Source organism: Lachnellula hyalina (genome assembly GCF_007821495.1).
Source record: "Lachnellula hyalina strain CBS 185.66 chromosome Unknown contig00023, whole genome shotgun sequence".
NCBI classification, from domain to species: domain Eukaryota; kingdom Fungi; phylum Ascomycota; class Leotiomycetes; order Helotiales; family Lachnaceae; genus Lachnellula; species Lachnellula hyalina.
The window spans coordinates 1-20,917 of NW_022157137.1; the positions used below are offsets into that span (position 1 = coordinate 1).

General features: G+C 48.3%; 7 protein-coding genes across 7 annotated transcripts; 4 read left to right on the forward strand and 3 right to left on the reverse strand.

Moving 5' to 3' along the window:
• Positions 1-893: 893 nt before the first annotated feature.
• LONRF3 (LON peptidase N-terminal domain and RING finger protein) lies at positions 894-2,624 on the reverse strand (the record flags this gene model as incomplete). The annotated part of the gene is made up of 1 exon (XM_031147200.1): positions 894-2,624. One exon carries the CDS (start codon positions 2,622-2,624, stop codon positions 894-896), a length of 1,731 nt encoding a protein of 576 aa, XP_031007767.1.
• A 1,859-nt stretch (positions 2,625-4,483) lies between these two features.
• LHYA1_G002224 (uncharacterized protein) lies at positions 4,484-5,518 on the reverse strand (the record flags this gene model as incomplete). The annotated part of the gene is made up of 1 exon (XM_031147201.1): positions 4,484-5,518. One exon carries the CDS (start codon positions 5,516-5,518, stop codon positions 4,484-4,486), a length of 1,035 nt encoding a protein of 344 aa, XP_031007770.1.
• A 1,649-nt stretch (positions 5,519-7,167) lies between these two features.
• SPCC576.05 (SAC3 family protein) lies at positions 7,168-13,507 on the reverse strand (the record flags this gene model as incomplete). Its single annotated transcript, XM_031147202.1, has 3 exons — positions 7,168-11,547; positions 11,613-11,812; positions 12,343-13,507. The coding sequence occupies 3 exons, from the start codon at positions 13,505-13,507 to the stop codon at positions 7,168-7,170; spliced, it is 5,745 nt and encodes a 1,914-aa protein (XP_031007771.1).
• A 336-nt stretch (positions 13,508-13,843) lies between these two features.
• lsg1 (Large subunit GTPase) lies at positions 13,844-15,917 on the forward strand (the record flags this gene model as incomplete). Its single annotated transcript, XM_031147203.1, has 4 exons — positions 13,844-13,887; positions 13,938-14,034; positions 14,081-14,933; positions 14,986-15,917. The coding sequence occupies 4 exons, from the start codon at positions 13,844-13,846 to the stop codon at positions 15,915-15,917; spliced, it is 1,926 nt and encodes a 641-aa protein (XP_031007768.1).
• A 786-nt stretch (positions 15,918-16,703) lies between these two features.
• LHYA1_G002227 (uncharacterized protein) lies at positions 16,704-17,333 on the forward strand (the record flags this gene model as incomplete). Its single annotated transcript, XM_031147204.1, has 2 exons — positions 16,704-17,179; positions 17,243-17,333. The coding sequence occupies 2 exons, from the start codon at positions 16,704-16,706 to the stop codon at positions 17,331-17,333; spliced, it is 567 nt and encodes a 188-aa protein (XP_031007769.1).
• A 1,149-nt stretch (positions 17,334-18,482) lies between these two features.
• Positions 18,483-19,973, forward strand: ACAD11 (Acyl-CoA dehydrogenase family member 11; the record flags this gene model as incomplete). The annotated part of the gene is made up of 4 exons (XM_031147205.1): positions 18,483-18,559; positions 18,615-19,041; positions 19,091-19,408; positions 19,455-19,973. Coding segments are annotated over 4 exons (1,341 nt in total), but the record flags the coding sequence as incomplete, so codon positions are not given.
• Positions 19,974-20,307: 334 nt separating this feature from the next.
• Positions 20,308-20,785, forward strand: LHYA1_G002229 (uncharacterized protein; the record flags this gene model as incomplete). The annotated part of the gene is made up of 3 exons (XM_031147206.1): positions 20,308-20,444; positions 20,522-20,611; positions 20,668-20,785. 3 exons carry the CDS (start codon positions 20,308-20,310, stop codon positions 20,783-20,785), a joined length of 345 nt encoding a protein of 114 aa, XP_031007773.1.
• Positions 20,786-20,917: the final 132 nt, after the last annotated feature.

Below are 20,917 nucleotides of genomic sequence, written 5' to 3' on the forward strand. Positions count from 1 at the left end.
GAGAGGGAAACGTCCTAGAAAACATTACAACAATCATAACGTACGGTCTGTCTCGAGACACGGCATACATACGGAGTCATTACATGCCGATAAATCAAACAAACTCTAGTTTACAAGGCTCCATCCATAGCTGCCTTTGTAGCGGTGCACAGCAGCGGTTCAGTTGATTGTACGGTGATGAGAACAGTGGATAGATACTAAGTAGGGATATACGGGGGTATATATATATGTATATACAGCTGGGAAAGGAGAAGCAGAAGCAGAACCAGGGTGTAAATAAACCATACATACATACATCTATCTACACAGACAAAATCTATAGAATCATAGTTGAACATCACACATCACAGAATATGCACCAGCACTGGCAGAGATACTCGTATCCTGAAATCATAAATCCTCTAGATTTGAAAAGAAGAGGTGCAGGCACATGTACTATACGTAAGTGCCCCGATTCTACGCCCGACCAAGTATATATACATCTGAGATCTCTTCTCTTCCATCGCAATCTGAACGTAACTTGAATTTGCCAAAACGCCATGTCATGTCATGTCATGCCATTCCTAGCCATATCTGGACCTCGATGCAATGAAAGCAAAGCAAAGCAAACCATGCCCCAAACAAATTCCCTGACGCTATGCTATGAAATGAAATGAAATAAAGTCTCTCTCTCTCTCTCGCCAGACATTGGATACCCATATGTAGACGTCTTATAGAATCATATCCTGAGCACGCTTTCCCATATACATCATTACCACGCTTATCAACATAATAAGCACGCTCAGGCCGGCTAGTTATAAGATGGTGCAACTCGAGCGCTCCTCGGTGCTGTACTTGGTATCAGATCATCTCTCTATTCAACAGTGGCCATCTCCAGCTTACACGGTATCGTATCAACGGGATTGAGAAAAGAGGAGTGCGTACCATTTGCTCGTCTCGAATTGTACCATCCACCCTACACACATCTTCAACCGTTCCCTCACGCTGGTCAACGGAAGCAGATCTACTTTCACATACTCGTCGATGGGAAGCACCGTGGCAAACCACCAAGGAAAAAGAGCTGGATCCTCAGGGCATTCTCCGTATGCTGTGTAGACTCGATCTGTGAGCCATCCCGCGCTACTGTCCTGCCACTTTTTTACAAATGCCCGACCAATCTTCATCAAGTCTTGCGTAGACATTGAGTTGAAATCCGGGAGTATGGGTGGTTGATGAGTGGAATGAGATGCAACGTGATGAGGCGGTGCACCAAAGTGATCTTCTGCTGAAAGGGTGCGTGTAGTTGTTGAAGATGTGATATCAGCGACTTCGAGGGCTTCTTCGGCCGCAAAGCTGATGTCGTCTATTCTCTCCACTTTGCCGATAGTATAGCCATCTAATTCTCCATATCTGAGAACCCGAAACCTGGACACTCCAACTGTCTCAATCATACTTCGGCCGTCTGGCAGGAGTCGCACGTCGATAATATGGAGAAGTGTCCCGTATTGATAGAAGGGAGCGACGCCCAGATCTCCTTGCTCTTTCCCTTTTCTGTTTGGAAGGAGCATGCCAAAATTGCCACCACCACTCTCAACGGCGCGTCGGATCATTAGACGATATCTAGGCTCGAAAATGAACAGAAATGTCGGCATAGTTGGGCAAGACAACGTGCAGATAAACAGAGGCGTATCGAGCTCCCCTACAGTGGTCGACTCTGCTTGAGCGGCTTCTGCTCTCTCAGCTACCGCTTCGGGACAAAGGCCTGCCAAAATCTTCATAATCAGGATATTGGATGGCGATTGCTGAGTGCCAGATTCTACCCACTGAGCACTGATACCCGGTCGAGTAGACATCGTCCGCCTGCAGACAGGGCATATGTTTGTATGATCAAGAACCCGATGAACACATCTCCGACAGAACGTATGCCCACACGCTGTTGTGAGAGGTTCTAGGAATAGGCCATAGCAGACCTGACAATCCAGCTCCGCTCTTGTCAATTCCTTTAATTGATCCAGTAACACAGCGTCCACCACTTCAGAATTGTCGTTCCCGGGAAACATTGCGGTGTAAGTTACTTCCGAATCGTATGCCAGCTCGCCCATTTCCGCCATAGCGTATGTCGAGGCAAGACGTCCGCCACGCAAGACTTGAACTCGTACTTCAGCATCCCGCAAAGAAGATACACCGGCAATGGACCATTTGTCTCTTTCCTCAACCTGTAGTAAAACCTCGGATGCTTCTGCTGTATTCCTGTATCTATCTATGTTTTCTTTCGCAAGCTCCATCATATTGTTGAGCACCACATTCACACTGCAATCGCCCACAGCGTGTTCTCTCCGGCATCCAGAAAATGGGCATAAGAAGCCTTGCAGCCGATTCGCTGTGGCTGGGTAGGTTATATTCTTTCGCAGATGCGACTCAGGAATGCATCTCTTGCATAAGGAATTCCCGCATGGCAACGTGACGGGTTCTCGGAGAGGTTTTGAACATTGCGGGCACTGCACGAGCCTTACAATCTGCCGCGCATTATTCGAGGCATGGAGGGGAGGATTCGAGGCTGTCGGGCTGGAAGTAGGCGAGTTGGCGGTTTTGGAGAGGGCGGATCGGAGGGAGAGTTGGGTATCATTGAGGGGTAGGGAAGCCATTGAGGCTCTTGGTCCAGCGCGGGGTGGGCTGTTTGGATTCTGGGAATTTGGTACAGTATCGGCGTGAATCGGCTAGGAGATAGCAACTATTCCTCGCTCAGCATTTGAATCGATGTCAACCAGCACTCTAGTTGTTTGGCCCTAATATTCTTCCATATATATACGGCGGGTGTCGCAGATTTCTATGTAAATTGCAGTGTGTCGCAGAATGGCGATTTGTGCTGGTGGCAGAGAGGAAGGCTCGTCGTGTACGGAAGGAAGGAAATGGTTCGTGTGATTTGGAAAAGGGCAGACAAGCCAGTTGTAGAGAAAGAATGAAGTGGAATGGAGAGCGAAGGCGACGACGATGGAATCCGACTCTCAAAGTCACGATTCAGTTACGGCGTAAAGGAGCAATATGCCGTCACCAGGGGAGGCGCAATTGAGTTGCTATTGGGCGGAGGAGGGAGGAGGGAGCAGGGAGACAGTGAGTGAGGATCATCACTCTCAAACCGCCACAGGCGAGCGCCGACTGACTGGGCTGCCCGAGACTGTGACTGTATTACCAGTAAATGCACTTATTTACAGAGTACGGAGTACTTTATCTAATTCGGACCAATCCGATCAAAGATACCCATGTAAATATATCATCTTTCTTGACTAAGGACCTACCTCCGTAGGTATCACTTGTACTTGTTCTGTTCACTTGTACCAATGTATACCAGACATGTAGAGTAAAGGTCTAAAAGGATCAGACCTACCCTACCCTACCTTACCTTGTGCTCAGAGAAGGAGTCAAGGGGTCAATCAATCTGCTGGCACATTTGAAGCCTCTCATACATTTACATTGTACAGGGTATATAAGACTACTTGATTAGGTAATCATGCTGTTAGACATCTCAGTCATCTCTATCAATCGCCGACGCCAGCGACAGTACAGGACCACGACTCACTCTAGATCCGGTCCACAGCATCGGGTGCCGTCCCTTCCGCTCCTCCTAGTAGTACTGTACTACAGTACCGAATAGAAATAAGAAGGCGGAAGCTACCGTAAACTCTTCCCATATGTATATCATCCAAGACAGAATGAATCTTTCATAAACACATGTCGGAATCGACACGTCGGACATGTCCGTAGTTCGGTATTTACCTTAGGTACTACCTACTCACGTTGGATTCGTATATAGTACGGTACCTCCCTAGTACTTTACTGTTGGTGCACACCTAACACTGTCGGTCCGCTCGCTTCGTACCCGTCTCCGTCCATGCCCAAGAAATACAAGCGTCATGGACTTAGCCATCTCTCCGAACCCGCCCCCTCTGATTGGCTACTACAGTACACGAACTCCTTTTCACGAATCCCCCGACATTCCGGCCCTGTACTGCAATTCGGATGAAAGAATTCGAGTGCATGCACGAGTCAGTAGGTACGAAGTAAGTAAGGTAAGTAAGTAAATACCGGCCCGAAGCTACAGTACTGTACCGACGTTCAAAGATCAGAAGCCGCGAATCTAGAAGGATGCTCCATAAATCTCCCTTCCCTTCTATCGGAACAAACATGATTTTTTTTCATTGGCGAGTTTCTCTGGTTACAACAGGCCAACAGTGGAAGCGGACGTGGAAGTGGAGGCTTAAAATAAAACTTCAGACTCATAGTTTCTCTCTCTACACCGGATGAGGAAAGTTCGCGATTAATTGTGGCAATCGCAGAACGCGCTGGCCCCCCTTTTACCTTTTCTCGCTTAAAATTTGCAATGAACCGGACAGGACAAGATGGGTACTACTAGTAAAGGTTATTCTATCTCACAAACAATCCACTGGAAATGAAGTTTTATTTCACGTGGATTGAGGTGTAAATCGAACATAGTTGAGCCTTGTTGCTACGACACCTCTTTTCCAACCTCCACCACAGTCTCCTCATTCCTAATCTCCACCAAAGCCTCCTCCTGTCTCCTCCTCGCCCAGGCCTTCACGAACTCCACATCCCTCTCATGTTGGCTCGCCGGCATATACCTCCACTCCTCCACCTCCTTATTCCACCCCCTATTCGGTAGATACGCCTCCAGCATATAATAATTATCCCTATGAAACGGGAAATCCAGACTCGGCGGCCCACTCCTCTCCAAGAACCCATCCGTCTCCGCCCTCACATCCCCAACATCCATCCTAAACCTCCTTCTCCTATTCCCCTTATTCTCCCCATGCCTCTTAATACTCCCCACCGTAGACTTGAGATGCGCCTCCAGGATCGCAGCATAATACAGCGGTCCATACAGCGCCTTCTCAACCACCCCCCTATTAATCTCCCCCAGCACATGATTCCATTCCGGGAACTTGCCCCTGGGGATCATGGGGATCGGTTCCCCGACATCCAGATTTCGCTGCCAGTGCGCGAAATCGACGACCAAGCAGAGATTATTCCACGCCAGCAGACACGTCAAGCACGTGCAGACGACCCCCGCGTCCGGGACCGCAATATGCTGATAGGGCTTCTTATGGCCATGAACACTGTGCGTCCCAGCACCATGTCTCTTCCCATCCCCCAACGCCTTCCTCGCTTCCTCATCCAGCGTGTTCAGCAGCCTGGGCACGATGAAACACTGCGCTAGCACCTTATACCGCACTTCGATCACCTGACGCGCAATCCGCTCTTCTTCCTCTAGGATAAACGTCCGCAGCGCTTGGTTAGTGCGCGAGAGCCGGAAAATGGCGCTGGGTTTTAAAAAACAAAGGATTTCGAGGAGGATTTCTGAGGGAAGGTCATATAGCGTTGCGTGTTGCTTGGAGGCTGTTTCTTTTAGCTGGCGTTTCTTCTGTCGCCGCTCCGTGCGTTTGGAGCGGAGAGGGAGCGCGGCTGTGGTGTCGATGAGGGGTTCCTCGTCGGCCTCGAGCTTTTGGGGGTCTTCTTTGCGCATTTTAAGTCTAAGTGTAAGTGTCTGCGGGCTTCAAATGTATAAATGTATAAATGTATGAAGGTGGAGGAAATAAATTTGGCGGGGGCGGGAAGGCTAAAATTGGGGGGTACACGTGATTGTTCGCCGATGACCAACTAGGTATAGATGCACTTTGTCTACCTGCCTATTCACTTGTCTGTAAGTTCCTATCGAGCCTTTGAGATGGATGCTATGTATTGAAGCAAATGTTCCTTATTTCAAGCACTGGTTTATCTGACATGTAATTATCATAATGCCGTTATTGATTCCAAGTGCTTCCAAAGAGTACAAAATGATCACCTCCTCTAGTAATACTATTCTATAACTTCCCGAGAAACTTTCCTTAACACACTCCCGCCCTTATAAGCTAGGAACTATAGCATTCTTAATACACCATCCTTAGCTCCACCTTCCTCCTCCATAGAAAAAGTCTAGAAATGGCACTTAGTGTAACATATAAGATGGTTCTTTCATTAGAAATATCATAGTAAGTCTCTATACGGGACTAGATAAAGAACAAGGCCTGGAAGAAAGAGAAAGGTTGTAGTATCAGTCGCCCCCCGAGCAAGACAGGCTACGTACGGTATGGTAGCATTCCCAGAATAATTGTACTTGGGTCTCAGTAAAATACAGGGATTTCAAGGAGAGGATACGCTCTTGGAGGGTCCAACCGCGGGATTCAAGGGGCAGGGCGGTCATTGAGCGACGGTAGAGTTCAGATGGGATACATCACAGTCGTAGAGGACGTGGTTGGCTTTCTTTGTGGCCGGCTAGGATTATTTCCTCAAATTGCTCGATATTCCCTTTCTTTCTTCAGAGTAAAATTATGACTTACTTTCCTCCAACAGTGATTTAGGGTGGTGCATGCGTATTTGGGGCAATCTTTGTAGTCATCGCTGAAGCATAGTCTGGTCGTGGCCAGCCATCGTAGGTGGATATGAGGCGTGCGGGGGCTTGTCATTTCACTGCTGTCTTTACATAGTGTGTGAGACTCGAAGCAAGTCTTTATCCACCGAGTGATTATTGGTAGGACTACTTTGGGGCTCGGGGTAGAAACCCACTTGCTAAGTAGAAGGACTTGCGACTGTTGGGATCGAATCGACCCGAAATTGAATAATTGGCTCCACTTCGTTGGTCGCATCCTCATCCTCACTATCATCCTTGAACAAAGTGGTCTGAAAAGTGGACACAGGATGGCTTTCTGCTGGCTCCTGCTAGCGTTCGATAGAGGATAGAGGATAGAATAGACGAAGGTATAAAGTACCTACCTGAATAGGTATTAGGACTTTATATTCCAAAACAAGTACATACAAGCAACTAAATATAGTTGAGAGATGGACGAGAAAGCAAATCAGTCACTGTCACTTGACTGTAAGCTTCACAAGTGCACAAGATTTATTGTATGAGTTAAGTCAAGTGGGGTTGATCCCACCGATCAAAATCCATTTTCTAGGCCTCTTGGTAATCTAAACATTCCCTACCCAACAGGGTATCTCAACTATATACAACAACAACAACCCCTGACGCCTTGCAAATGCGTGCCGATTTAGAGAACGCCGTTTTCATCACCCAAACTAGGCAGGTCTTTTCCGTGCCATGAAATAAACGCCCTTCCAAATGCTATCCGTACATCAAGACACACTCCGCGAATGACTCTCTGTTTCTTTTCTGTACCATTCTGACCCTTCATCCAGCTGTTCTCTGACTCTTTTCGCTCTTTCGAAGAGAGCCTCATCATCGTTGTCATCGAAGGACCGCTTCCGCCTTGTTTGACTATCGTTCAAAATCCCTGCTCTAGTCCTCTCCTTCAGATCCCTAATATTCTCGTCCGGTTCCAAAGTCGTTTCGCGCTGCCCGGCCTCTGTCGAATACCTTGATGGTACACTTCTTGGTATCGAATAGTGACTAGGTCGCTGTGGTGTCGGTTGTTTTGAGATTCCGTCAAAAGAGCGCTTGTGTCGAAGAAACTCTTTAGCCGCGGAAGTTGGCATGGGTGTCCCACCAGGCAGGGTTGTGATCCCCCTTGCTTTTAGACGGAAGTAATCAGTATGTACCCCACTGACCTGTCGACGGTTTTCATCTTTGACATCGTACTTAGACATTAGATGTATGCGCGATCCACCATTCAGATACGACGAATCAGACATCAAAGAACGTCGTAGCGGGACATCAGATTTGCCGCGTTGATGCCTCTTTATGGGCTTTTTGAACGGTCGTTCGGATTGCTGTGATTTCTGAACAGTCGATTCGTCCTCATTCCGAACAATGGCTCGGATCTGCCTTTGCGAATCATGCACGCCACTTAGGATGCCCGTTGCGCCAAGCAGGCTCTCCAAGCTACCTCTTCGACTACCACCCGTAGAAGCCCGCGCAGAAGCCCGAAAATCCTCCACTATGTTCGCAGACTGCGCTGCCTTAGAGGCTCTCATACTCTCGGCCATTTCCCGCATCGCTTGACGATTTTCCCTGCCTACACGCTTCTGCCATAGTTGGCGCGCTCCCTGCCTCCACTTGTTCAAGTACTTGGTGCTTAAGAAGTATTGCCTAAATTGATCGGCTTCTTTTCTCGCCAACTCGTCTGCCTTTCTGGTGGCCTTTTCATACTCATCCTTCTGGAACAACTCTACAGTTTCCTTAAGTATATTTTCCACGGTCAACTGAGTAAAATGTTCTAATAGACCATCTTCTCCCAGCACAACCCAATTTGCTAACCGGCCCAGTCTCGCTTCCCGACTGAGGCTTCGAGGCTGATTAGACCAATTCGTTGGGTTCATTTGGTTTTGCCCACTGACCCCCTGGAAGTTGTTTTGGGGGAAGTTCGGTGCGTCAGGTTGCGGAGGCACGGAAGCGGCGTTTTGCTGCAAAGGGGGGAATGCAGGCGCAGGTGTAGAGGGCTTGTTGAACAGAGAAGACTGAGGCAACGGGGATTGGCTCGTGGGGAACGTAGGTCTATTTGAAGGTTCAGAAACTGCGACTGGTTGCTGCCCGAAGAACGATGGGGGTGGAATTGAAGTCTCAGGAGGGGCTGCAGAAACGGCGTATTTCCCCAAAGACAGCGGTTCTTGAATATTATTTTCTGTAGGTGTGGTAGAGGGTGGCTGACCAAGTTTAAATAGGGGCGAAGGTTGGGTGGGGGTCGATGGTTTCAAAATAGAGGGCGATTCCTTCGCTGCCTGCTTCGAGAATGCAGAAGAGGGATCGGATTGTGGTGTGAAGGGTGAGGAGGTCTCTAGCTTTTTAGTAAAAGAGAAAGGACTGTCGGGCTGCTTTGCGACCGCGGGAGCACCTTCGACCGAGGTCTCTGGGGCCTTTGGAGAAAACAAGGGGGAGATTGGCTGCGCAGCTGGGGGTTCCTCAGCAGGCTTCAAGTTAAAAACATCATTGTTGAACGTTTTTGGCTGCGTTATCCTGTCGAATAATGATCCAGGCGTCGTGATACGTTCTTGCACAGCCGTCTTGTCGGCTTCTTGACCATTACTAGAGCCTCTGGTGGTGGTTGGGACGTTTGTGGGCTTTGTTTGTTGGGCTGAAGAGTCATCATCATTCACGAATAAGCTTTCTTCATCGATACTGCTCTCTTCCACACTCTCCTGAATCTTTACTTCCTCCTCGTCGTAAACCGTGCTGTAGATAACTTCCAGCAATGAGTGAGAACCACGCTTCCGCTCTACAAGATCGTAGGAGTGGTTTTGCTTCAGCGGCGGGAAAGGATCTGATACCCCTTCTGACTCGAAAGATAGGCATTCTTCACCATCGATATCGTCAAAACTTAGCCCATACGCCTCGGCGAATGAGATAATGTCGCCTTCATCGTCGAATCTCAGATACTCGTTCAATTTGGACAGCGTCCAATCCTTAGTCTGGTCTCGTTGTTTGCGGTATGATGCAAGTATTGTCTTCAGGATCGATTTTCGTACGCTATTGAAATGTATCTCAGCGAAACATGCCATGGTATAGGACACCTTCTTGTCTGCAACGATGGTAAAAAATCGCGAGAAGGCGTTTTGGGCGACGTCCGTGGTGGCTTGAGGTTTCAGAGGGCCCCGTGCGTCCCAGGTGTTTTGCAACGCTTCCACAAGAGTTATTGCAGTACGAATCTGGTCCGACTCTCCCCAATACTTCCAACCCCAGTTTTGGACAGTCTGCAATATCCCTGGACTGTCACTGTTTAACAAGGCATAGTATGATCTGAATTCCGCTTCATTTTTACAATCCACACCTTGTATTTCGCAATCGTCGTATGTTTGCATCAGGGAAAGCAGTGTCTTTCCTAGCTGTTCCCTCTCCTGTTGTTCTATAAATTCTTCGGCTGGTTCCACACCTTGTCTTGACAGTTGATGTAAAGCCATCACGTGAAATCGAGTTATGTGCTCGAGACAATAGATCTGGTCAGGCAGTTCGGATGTGTTTATTGAAGCCTGCTGGAAGACGAAGTCCCGACGAATTTCTCGAGTTCGATCCCACAGAAAGGGATGTACCTTGGGGAGGTTTTCTTCTTCGTCCCCTAAGACAGATCTGAAGAGATAGTCGAGGGTTCTAGTGAGAGCTGCAGGCGATCTCACATCCATAGGTAAAGGAGCATCTTGACCAGCAGCTGATCGCGCAAAAGCTTTGATCATTTTATGGGGAGCTGGGTATGATTGCCCGTCAGGACCAACTACCGTTTCTGCACCCATGACATTTCGCTCATAGATCCTATTGGCCTTTTCGAAATCCGGGCACATATCCTCACAGATTCCGTTGAAATCAATAGCCTCGCTCAGTTTCTTTGGCTTATCTGGATCGTCAAATAAGCCAGCACGTATCAGACATGCGCGGACTTTATTCCTATATTCTTTTGAGGCTCTCCAGTAAGTTTCCACTGCGGGCTTAAAGTTCGGATCATTAGGGGCCAAATCGGGCCATGATGGAGCAATTATTCTCTCTTTCCGGAGGAGTTGGTCAATCTTGGCCGCTGAAACGCTGCTCGCGGTGCCATTGACGCGACTTGCAGACTGGGGAGGAAATTTTGATAGTGGTGAAGGTTTTGTGGTTGGGAATCCGTTTGTGCTCGGCCTGGGGAAAGCACCATTCGAAGGTGCAGAAGTCGTGGAGGGGCGTGAGCCAAATGCATTCGATGCACCGTTGGACTTGTTAGAGAAGTTTGAAGCATTTCCATTTGTGGGGGCTCCAAAGGGGGACGGATTAGATGGTGGGAAAGAGCTTTTAGGGCTAGGAGTAGCATTGGCAAAGCCGTTCGTGGGCGGGGGATTTGCGCCAAACGGATTCGAGAGGGGCGTATTTGAGGATGTGCCAACCGTTGTTGGGGGCTTGTTAAACGAATTCGTAGATGACACGGCAGCGTTAGTACCTGATGGTACTCCAAATACACCCATCGAAGGTTGGTTGAAGGAGTTCGTAGCTGGTTCCCCCGATGGCATTTCAAAGACACTTGAGGTCGAAGTCGAAGGCTGTGAAGGAGCGCCAAACGGATTTGTGGAATTTGTACCCGCTTGGTTCCCAGAGGGTGCTCCAAAGACGCCCGTTGAAGGTGGGCTTGGCTGTGAGGGTGCCCCGAAAGGATTGCTCGTCGAGCTTGAGGAGGAAAACGGATTCGCTTTCGTAGTAGCATCTTGCTTTGCGCCAAACGGATTGAATGCACCATTGGCCGGAGCGGAGAACGGGGAAGAATTCGTTTTAGTATTGTCTCCGAATGGGTTTGAAGAGGGTACTGGGGAGGCAGCTTTGCTGAAGGGATCTACCTTCTGCTCCGTGGGGGGGTTTGTAAATCGGACTTGCTTGTTGGCTTGAAGACCTCCTCTTGGGGTGCCTCTTCCACCTCGCCCATTGACCATCGTACCGTTATGATGTCCCCTCTGTTCGCGCTTTGCTGCATTATCGATCCGCTCCTGTTCGAAGGCGTTTGGGGGTTGGGTTTTCGATGAGGTGCCTGTAGAGCTTGAGTGACTGTTTATTTTCTGGTACTTGAGCTGCTTGCCTGCACCACGAGAATTGTAGGTGTTGAAATTGTCCTGCAATACCCGCGGCCCAGTTGAGATGAGGGGGGAAATATTATTGTGACGCGTATTTGACTTACTGGAGGAGTTTGAAGCTCCTCGACTCGTCGCACCGCGTCCTCTTGATCCTCTGGAACGATTTGGGGTAGACCCGCGTGTGCTGCGAGTATTACTGCCTCGGAGCAGCATCGTTCTTGTCGTGAATCATGGAGAGTAAGCGCGGAGGAGAGCAGAGGATATTTATGGAGGAGACACCCGGTGGTGAATAGGATTTGCGCTCCTGTTATTGTGCCATTTGTGTTCTTTGTTCTGCTCTACCGCTTCGTCGCATTCAGTCACTGAATCTCGAAAGCTATCGAGCTAGTCCAGCCACGGCGATTACATATATTGCCATAGTACACCGCCCGACTTTTAAATAAATTGTCCAGGAACTGAATACCTTCACTTCTTTCACTGTCGGATATTGTTGTTTTATTGATTCCGATGTAGATAGATGTATGTAATTTGGCCAGAGGATAATGACCGTTGTTATTGTTCACAAAATCAAGAATTCTCTATGTTCAGACTGATGAGTTTCTAACTTATGGGCTACATACTGTTAAATAGCTGGCGCAGGCCGAGTCTTTCAACAACAAAGGACAGGTATAAGTATCCTCGTAAAAAGCTCAAAATACGCCTTATAAGACACGGACGCCAGTTTTTGGTAGCCCCAAACGCCCAAGCAAACGCCAATCATGCCTGCTCAAGCTTTTCGTGACCTAATCCTCGCAGGTCCCAACCCTTTCCTTACTTCGTCAAGTTGTTCCATACCACTTTGGTATTTCCCTTTCTTGACATGCTTCTTGCCGCTCATGGAGTAACCACCGAGGAAATCATCCATGATACTATCAAAATCCCCTCTCACTGGACCCTGCACGCTTGATGCAGTAGAGATCGCGGACATAGCAGATACGGAGCCCGTGTCGTCCATGTCGTCCATATCCTCGTTGTACTGCTCTTCAATCTTCTCAAACCGTGCATCTAAGGTGGTAAGGCCTTCCGTTCGGAACATTGATGAGGATGTCATGGAATAAGTAGATGGGTTCGTCAAGGCTCCCTTTCTCTTCTTCTTCCGACCTCCATTCGTGGTGGTAGTCATGAGTGAAGATTGAAAGTCTGATGGTGGGGCTGGTCCTTTAAACTTCTGGTCCTTCTTGAACTTGCTGAAGTCCGCCATCCAGTCGCCATCTCCATGGTCTTCTCGCTCGTCGTTTTCGGTGGATTCTGCCGCAACTGGGGGGTCTTTATATTCTTTTGCAGGCTTCGCTGTGTCATCCGACTCCCACCCCTGATCATCCTCATCCCACGCACCTTGTTCGAATTCCTCCTCCTCGATCTCTTCACCATCTTTCGCCAACTCTCCAAAGATATCATCATCCTCCTCCACATAAGCCTCGTCCTCTAGAGCCTCCAGGACTTCCCTTAATCTTGGGTCCATATCAGGTTGAAATCCTGCGAGCGCATCTGGAACTTCTTGCTGGGCTTGATATGTTGCCTTTCGGAGATTTTTTGAAGGTAAGATTTCTTCATCGAACAACGCTTCCGCCCGATCTTCAATACTCGCATCCCGCAGCGCATCTTCTAGAGATTGCTTCCCTTTGCCCTTGTTCTTGGGTGCAGGGGCTGCCACAAAATGGGCTTCTCCTCCGCCTTTTCCCAAGTCGCGCATGTGTTGCATGTAATCGTACTCGGTATCATCGTAGTAAACGCCATAGTTGGCAGCTTCGCCCTCATTGTCTCTGATCTGTTCCACATCGGACCCAAGTTCGGAGGCAAGGTCGTCGAGTTTCTTGGATTTATTCGCGTTTGGTAAGGCTGTGGGGTTCAGGACCATAGACGAGGCCTCTGCATCGTGAATTAACGGATCATTTTGTGGGCGATGTACGAGAGTGAAATGAGTCGCAGTTTTCTTATCGATCCATTTTTTGCGAGCCATATTTGCGGTATTTGGCCGTCGAGAATTTGTGTTGTGTGGTTGTACGAAGTAGATTGCTGAAGACCGACGACCCTCTAAAAAATATTCTTAGTGGGGTTGCGATTGGCGCGGGGCAAATTCTGCGTCACAAACCTTTGATCAATAAGCACTACCCTCGACTACCCTCCTAGAAACATTACACACGACTACAAATACCTACAAAGGAACACGGATACCAGTATTTTGAATCAACAATTTCAACAGATTTAGTGTCGGTGGAACAATTTATCGACCAGTTCAGGAACACCTTCGCCACCTTGGTCTCGAAACTTAGAAAGCAGCAAGGCCTACTGCAAGATGGTTCTCGCAAAGTCGAAGAATGCCGTTGGGCTGGGAAACAGGTACGAGTTCAATCATTATATGTGTTCATCGCTGTACTAACAATCCGCAGTCTGATGAACGATCGGTTTGGGAAAGGCAAAGGCGCAGATCGCAAGAAGGTCACAACTGCAGGAATTCACAGAATCAACCATACTACAGGAGAATCGGTATGTACCCTCTGATAATTTTCCGATAAATTCTCACAAGTCACAGTATGTCACAAGCGAGCGGAAAGAGGCCAGTTGGGTCAAGATGAAGTCGGTTACCGAACAAGCAGCACTCGACGAATTCTTGTCGACGGCCGAACTGGCAGGCACCGATTTCACAGCAGAGAAGATGAACAATGTCAAGATCATTCATACGGACCAGAAGAACCCATACCTCTTGTCTGCGGCAGAGGAACGAGCAGCAGTTGGAAAGCAGAAAGCACACAAAGACAAATTAACAGTTCCAAGAAGACCAAAATGGGATTCGACGACGACCCCCGAGCAACTTGACCGGATGGAAAGAGACAGTCTACTGGAGTGGCGAAGAGGTTTGGCCGAGCTACAGGAGAATAACGATTTACTTATGACCCCCTTCGAACGGAATCTCGAAGTCTGGAGACAATTATGGAGAGTTATCGAGAGATCCGACCTTGTCGTCCAAATTGTGGATGCGCGGAATCCCTTGTTGTTCCGATCAGACGATTTGGAGAGATATGTGAAGGACGTTGATCCCCGGAAGGAGAATTTACTGTTGGTAAATAAGGCAGATATGTTGACCCTGGATCAACGCAAAGCCTGGGCAGATCATTTTGTGGAAGTAGGCATATCTTACAAGTTCTTCTCGGCAAGTCTTGCGAAAGAGATGAATGAAGCTCGTGAAGATGATTCCGAGGAGGAAGACGACGCCGCCGGAGAGCCCGTTGGTTTAGCATCAAAGCTTGCGGAGAAGGCTCAGAAGCTGGATCTAGAAAGTGATGAGGACGAGGAAGACGAAGTTGATGGAGAAGATGAAAGCACTCGAATATTGACAGTCCATGAACTGGAAGCTCTATTCCTGTTGCACGCCCCGGAAAATGAAGGTGAGATATTCTTGATGTTCATTCACATTTTGAGCACTGCTAATTGATGTAGACGCCGATTCAGAGGCCCCCAGAAAAACACAAATCGGTTTAGTCGGATACCCCAACGTCGGAAAATCTTCTACCATCAACGCACTGATCGGTTCCAAGAAGGTATCCGTGTCTTCAACCCCAGGAAAGACGAAGCATTTCCAGACCATTCATCTCAGTGAGAAAGTCTTGTTGTGTGATTGCCCTGGTCTTGTATTCCCAAACTTTGCAACCACAAAAGCAGAACTCGTCTGCAATGGTATCCTCCCAATTGACCAACTTCGAGAATTCACAGGTCCGGCAGGACTTGTAGCAAAGCGAATCCCGCAGCCGTTCTTGGAAGCTGTGTATGGAATGAAGATTACTACCAGACCTCTCGAAGAAGGCGGAACTGGTGTTCCAGCCGCAGAGGAAATCTTATTGGCTTATGCAAAGGCCCGTGGTTTCACAAGAACCGGTCAAGGACAACCAGATGAGTCCCGAGCAGCAAGATACATCTTGAAGGATTACGTCAAGGGCAAACTTCTGTTCTGCGCACCGCCTCCTGGGAATATCGATCCTCTCGAGTTCAACCGTGAGCTATACGACGAGGGTCATCTCCCAGAGAAGAGACGTCTGGCACTGGCAGCTATGGATTCGACGTTAGATGGCCATTCACTTGTCGACTCGGAGGTCATCCCACAACAAGAAGGTAGCAAGTCGAAGAAGCTTGATGGTGTGTTCTTCGGAGCAGGACAAGGTAACGCGGGTCACTTGAAAATGCCTTTCAGTCACAAGTACACAGAGCAGGGCACAGCGAGTGGAAAGCAGCTCTCAGGCCGAAAGCAGAAGACCATGTTAGCGCTGGAGAAGGACTTGGATCCTAATGATGTCAAATTATTGACGAGTAAGAAGCATTTCAAGGCAGGAACAAAAGGGAACGGGAAGCGAAGAGCGGATTATTTTGCCGATTAAAAAAGTTGTTGCTTTCAATTTGCATGTTGGTTGGCATAGCCGCACATTGGGTTGGCGGTTACGCTATGGGATGTTGTCTTTTGTGATAGATTTGCACCAAACGACTGGGCGTGAGAGGCGTTCTGGCTGTGCGCAATGCTGCATTTAAGGGACTGCACACCAATTGATCTGCTTCCTAAAGAGAAGTTTTTTAATTGGCTGAATCGAGTGATATGTGACCCCGCAATGCCAGGTACAGATGTGATGTTTGATCGTCGTTCAATTGCCGTTGGTCACCCTATTCGACTCCCATTTGCGGGCGTTTGCTTGGCGGTGAACGGGCATTTCATTGGCTACTGCCCGGGACTTCCATCATTTTGAACACAACGTCTAAGGCATATACTCTGCGCAGATGCATGGAATCGGCTCCAGATATACGGGATTTTGTTACTGCAAGTAAGCATATGTGGCTGATTGCTCTGTGCCTCTTATCATTCACATCACATGCACTGTGACCATTTAAGTACCCATTGGGCCGCGTGTGATTTTCAGATATAGACTAAAAGCTGAACCTGTGCCTCTTATTGCTTACTGTGAGATTCACAAACAATCATATGTACTGGGGCGGTTTAGTGAGCTGACCGATCTCGGGAGTTGTGGGGTTGGAAGCTGGAAGGTGTATAAGAGGAGCGGTATATCCTCATCTTGCAAATAGACTTTCTCACTTGATCCTCAGGAGCTACTCACTTGCACCTCAAACCTCATATTGACCTGCACTCTACTTACTCCTGAGCTACCTCACACAACATGTACCTCACTCTGACACCTCCAATGGTGCTCACCATCTTCACTATTTTCACCCTCTTCCAAACCCACCCCACCTTCGCTCTTCCAACCACGTCCCTGACCACCCGAGTCACCTCGTCCCTGCATGCCTGCTCGGTCTTCGTCCAACGCTGGGACGACAACTCGTTCGACGTCGCCTACTATTCCGCAGCTCCAACCTCGGATTGGACATGGGACTATCCATACCAAACCAACTTCTGGAATCAAGAGTCCGAAGAAGACGAATCGTCCGCCCAAGGTAGCCAGTTGGTCCCATGGCAAGTCGGTTCCAACGTCTTATACATCACCAATACTGCCAACCCCGTTACGAACGATGCTCCCGGCGGTCATGAAGATCCAGGGGAGTTAAGCTTTTCATGGGGATCTGATACATTTGATTCATCGTCCTGCTTGGTGTCTCCGGTTGGAGAGGACTGGAAGATTGGAGGCGCGACGAGGTATCAGTGCACTTTTCAGTGTGACGTTGATGTTGCTTCGTGAAAAGATATGCAGCTTCATAGTTGGCTAAGTGGAGCTGCTGAACGGTGCATATGTATTTTGGGCAGGCGATCTCGACGATGGCTTGGTAGTGGCGTAACTGGGAGTTTGTGAACAGGTGCATTTGGATTTGGGAAAGACAATCTCGACGACTTGTCACGGCGTCGGCATAAATGAAATTACATTACATCTCAATACCCATGTTCCTCTAACAAACAATAATGACCAATTCGCTTGAACGAAAAGAAAATTGCTTTTTGAGTGCGGCAGTTGAATTACCACAGCCATCAGATGGTGAAATTCAGGAGAAGCCAAGAGCAGGAAGGTACTGGTAAAGTATGTGAAGCAACTAATGTGAAGACCTTTGAAAGCATAGCAGAAAATTTCCCAGTCATAATCAAGTACGCTCACTATTTCCCATCCCGTAGCATTAAGGGGCACTTTTGGAGAGGACGCGCAGAGCACTCTTGTGCCACGCTTTTCGCGAAAAATGGTACAATTCATACTTTCAAGCTGTGAGGATCTTGTCCGCTGGAGATTCAAAAAATGATCTTGATAGATACTGATCTTGTCAATCCCAAAAGAGATTCTGTAGGCCCTTGATTGTCTGGCCAGTCAGTCAAGCCTTGAAGCTTGGGCTTGGTTGGAAGCTTCTGTAGCCCGACCCGAGCCCGAAGCCCCCGAGCCGTTCCGAGACTCCGTACTCTGCCGAATGAATTAGCGTGCACAGGTGAGTTTTGGTGCACACACGTGACTTCATTTGGCAGAGTATCTCTCGAGAGCCCAAGGTGTAACACGCAGGCCTCGGCAACTGAGGGGCCAGAGGTGCAGAGCAATACTCGATGATTGCCTTAAGAATGAATCTGAAGGTAAGGGGTTGTGAATGGGGCGAGATCTCGTATGATTTATGTTGTCTTGGTGGTTGCGACTAATGAAGTGTCTCGAAAAAGAACCGAGGTCGACGATCCATGGCTCGTGGCCATGACAGCCGCGGGTGGCACCTTGCGGAGAACTATCCCTGTAATGTACGGGGAAGCTAAACTAATATACAGGCACCTTCCAGGCCTTCTTTCCTTCAAACTACTCAATTATTCGATTGTATTCCTGCTTTGCTCCTCTACAGTAGAACCGAGAATCAAACTCTCTATTTGAACCGCTCACATACTAGCAGTCATGTCTGACTCGATCCCCCTCATCGTGAGAGATCCTTCCCTTCTTCCTCGACTCTTGCCCCGCCTCCACATTTACTAACCAAACTCGTAGGCCGCCAATAGAGTTAGCGACAAGGCAAAGAAGACCCTTGATCTGGTAAAGAAGTTTGTCAATGAAAGATGTATTCCGTAAGTTTCCCAAGCTACCTATCCAAGCATTGCCACCTAAGCTAATAATCTACAGAGCCGACCCCGTACTTAATGCACAAATCGGTACAGGCCACGCTAGATGGGAAAGCCACCCTCCTATTATCGAAGAACTGAAGGCAGAGGCAAAGAAGTTGGGATTATGGAACATGTTCTTGGCCAAGGGCCACTACAAGGAGTCGCCCGGTTACACGAACCTCGAATACGGATTGATGGCGGAATACCTTGGGAAGTCAATATGTGCATCAGAGGCAGTCAACTGTGCTGCACCGGACACTGGAAACATGGAAGTGCTGGCGAAATATGGAAATGAGGCACAGAAGAAGCAATGGTTGACACCGTTGATGAATGGAGAAATCCGTTCAGCGTTCTTGATGACGGAGCCGGATGTTGCCTCTTCAGATGCCAAGAATATCAGTTTGAGCATGAAGCAAGAGGGCAATGAGTGGGTTCTGAACGGCTCAGTAAGTTCTTTAAGCAACTGGGGGTGTGAATGGCGCTGATATACTATAGAAATGGTGGTCTAGTGGTGCTGGTGACCCAAGATGCAAGATTTATATTGTGATGGGCAAGAGCGATTCCACCAACAAGGATTCATACAAGCAACAATCAGTCATATTAGTTCCTGCTGACACGCCTGGTATTACTATCAACCGAATGCTGTCTGTCTACGGCTTCGATGATGCGCCCCACGGCCACGGCCATATCACATTTAAAAACGTTCGTGTACCAGCGAGCAACATGGTTCTTGGCCCTGGTCGTGGTTTCGAGATTATTCAAGGTCGTCTGGGACCCGGCCGTATTCACCATGCTATGCGTGCTATTGGGGCTGTAAGTAAAGTTGCGTATTATATTGAGGTTACGCTAATCATTATAGGCCGAGAAAGCTCTCGAGTGGATGCTAATGAGAATCAACGACCCAAAAAAGACGCCATTTGGCAAGAATTTGAGAGAACACGGTGTGATACTCGAGTGGGTAGCCAAGGCACGCGTTGAAATCGATGCTGCTCGTCTAATCGTCTGCAATGCGGCCATCACTATCGATGAGCTGGGAACAAAGGGGGCATTGACTGAGATTGCCGAGGCTAAGGTCTTCGTTCCCCGAGTCACCCTTGAAGTCATTGACAAAGCAGTCCAAGCGTTCGGAGGAGCTGGTGTTTCCCAAGACACACCCCTGGCTAACATGTGGGCCAATTCACGAACATTGAGGATTGTTGATGGTCCAGATGAGGTTCATCTTCAACAGATGGGACGCAATGAGAACAGGAAAAAGGGTGCGGCAGCTGCTGCTAACATCGCGAAGCAGGCAGAGATCACTAAGCAGCTGTTTGCGCAGTACAAGATCCAGCCATCGCAGATTGGAGACCAGATCAAGAACACGCGGTCAAAATTGTAGACTTGGTTTCAGAAATTGTAGTTATCTAAAATGGTTGGCATTTAGATCTCCTTATTCATTTGTTTCATATTGCAGTGTGAATGCTGTGACAGAAATGTGCTGTTCGTGAGTCACTTGGATGGTCGCCTGTTTTGGTCATCGTCGTCGCCTAGCAACCACGGCTTTATTTACATGGACCGACCTACATCATCTTTTTACTAAAACCATACAAGTACTGAACCTCGTCTTCCATAACTTCCTTCCCCAAACACCATCAATTGAACCTCAACTTCAATCCTCTCTCAATACAAATCACCTACACTCAACCTACCACAAAATCCAAAGCAATCTCGATATGTCTTCCAACGTTCTCGCCGATAAGGACATCAATGCCTCTGCCACCACTGGTGCACCTGCAGACGGAGCTGTGAAGGATGTTAAGAGCATGGAATACCATCGCCAGGTCCTGCAAAGCAAGCTTGAAGAAGGACAGTATGTATTACTGTTTCTGCGCCCGCCACGGCGCCCTCTCTCGAATCCAGGTCCAATTGCTAATCGATCCACCATAGAGGAAAGCAAACATACATCTCACCTTCCGACAACATCATGAGCCCTTGCACGGCAAAGCTGAGCGCCTACCGGAGTAAACAAGTTGGAAAGTAAGTAGAGAAGCTATTAGCCGTTGCCTCAATTACACATCTAACAAAACAATCAGAGCCAAGCCCAAATCCCTCTTCGCAAAGACTTCAGCCAAGAACCTAGGAGCCGGCGGAAACATGTTCGGCTCCCAGATCCCACGCACAAACAGCGAACAGAAAGATGGCCAACAATAGACGACCGTTAGCTGGAGGAGTGTACGATAATTACGGCGGTGCAGCGGACGGTTCGATTATTTCTTCACAACACCTTTCCCTTTGTTTTGCACCAACAAAACACATTGCACAATTCGCCATTACGATTTCAGT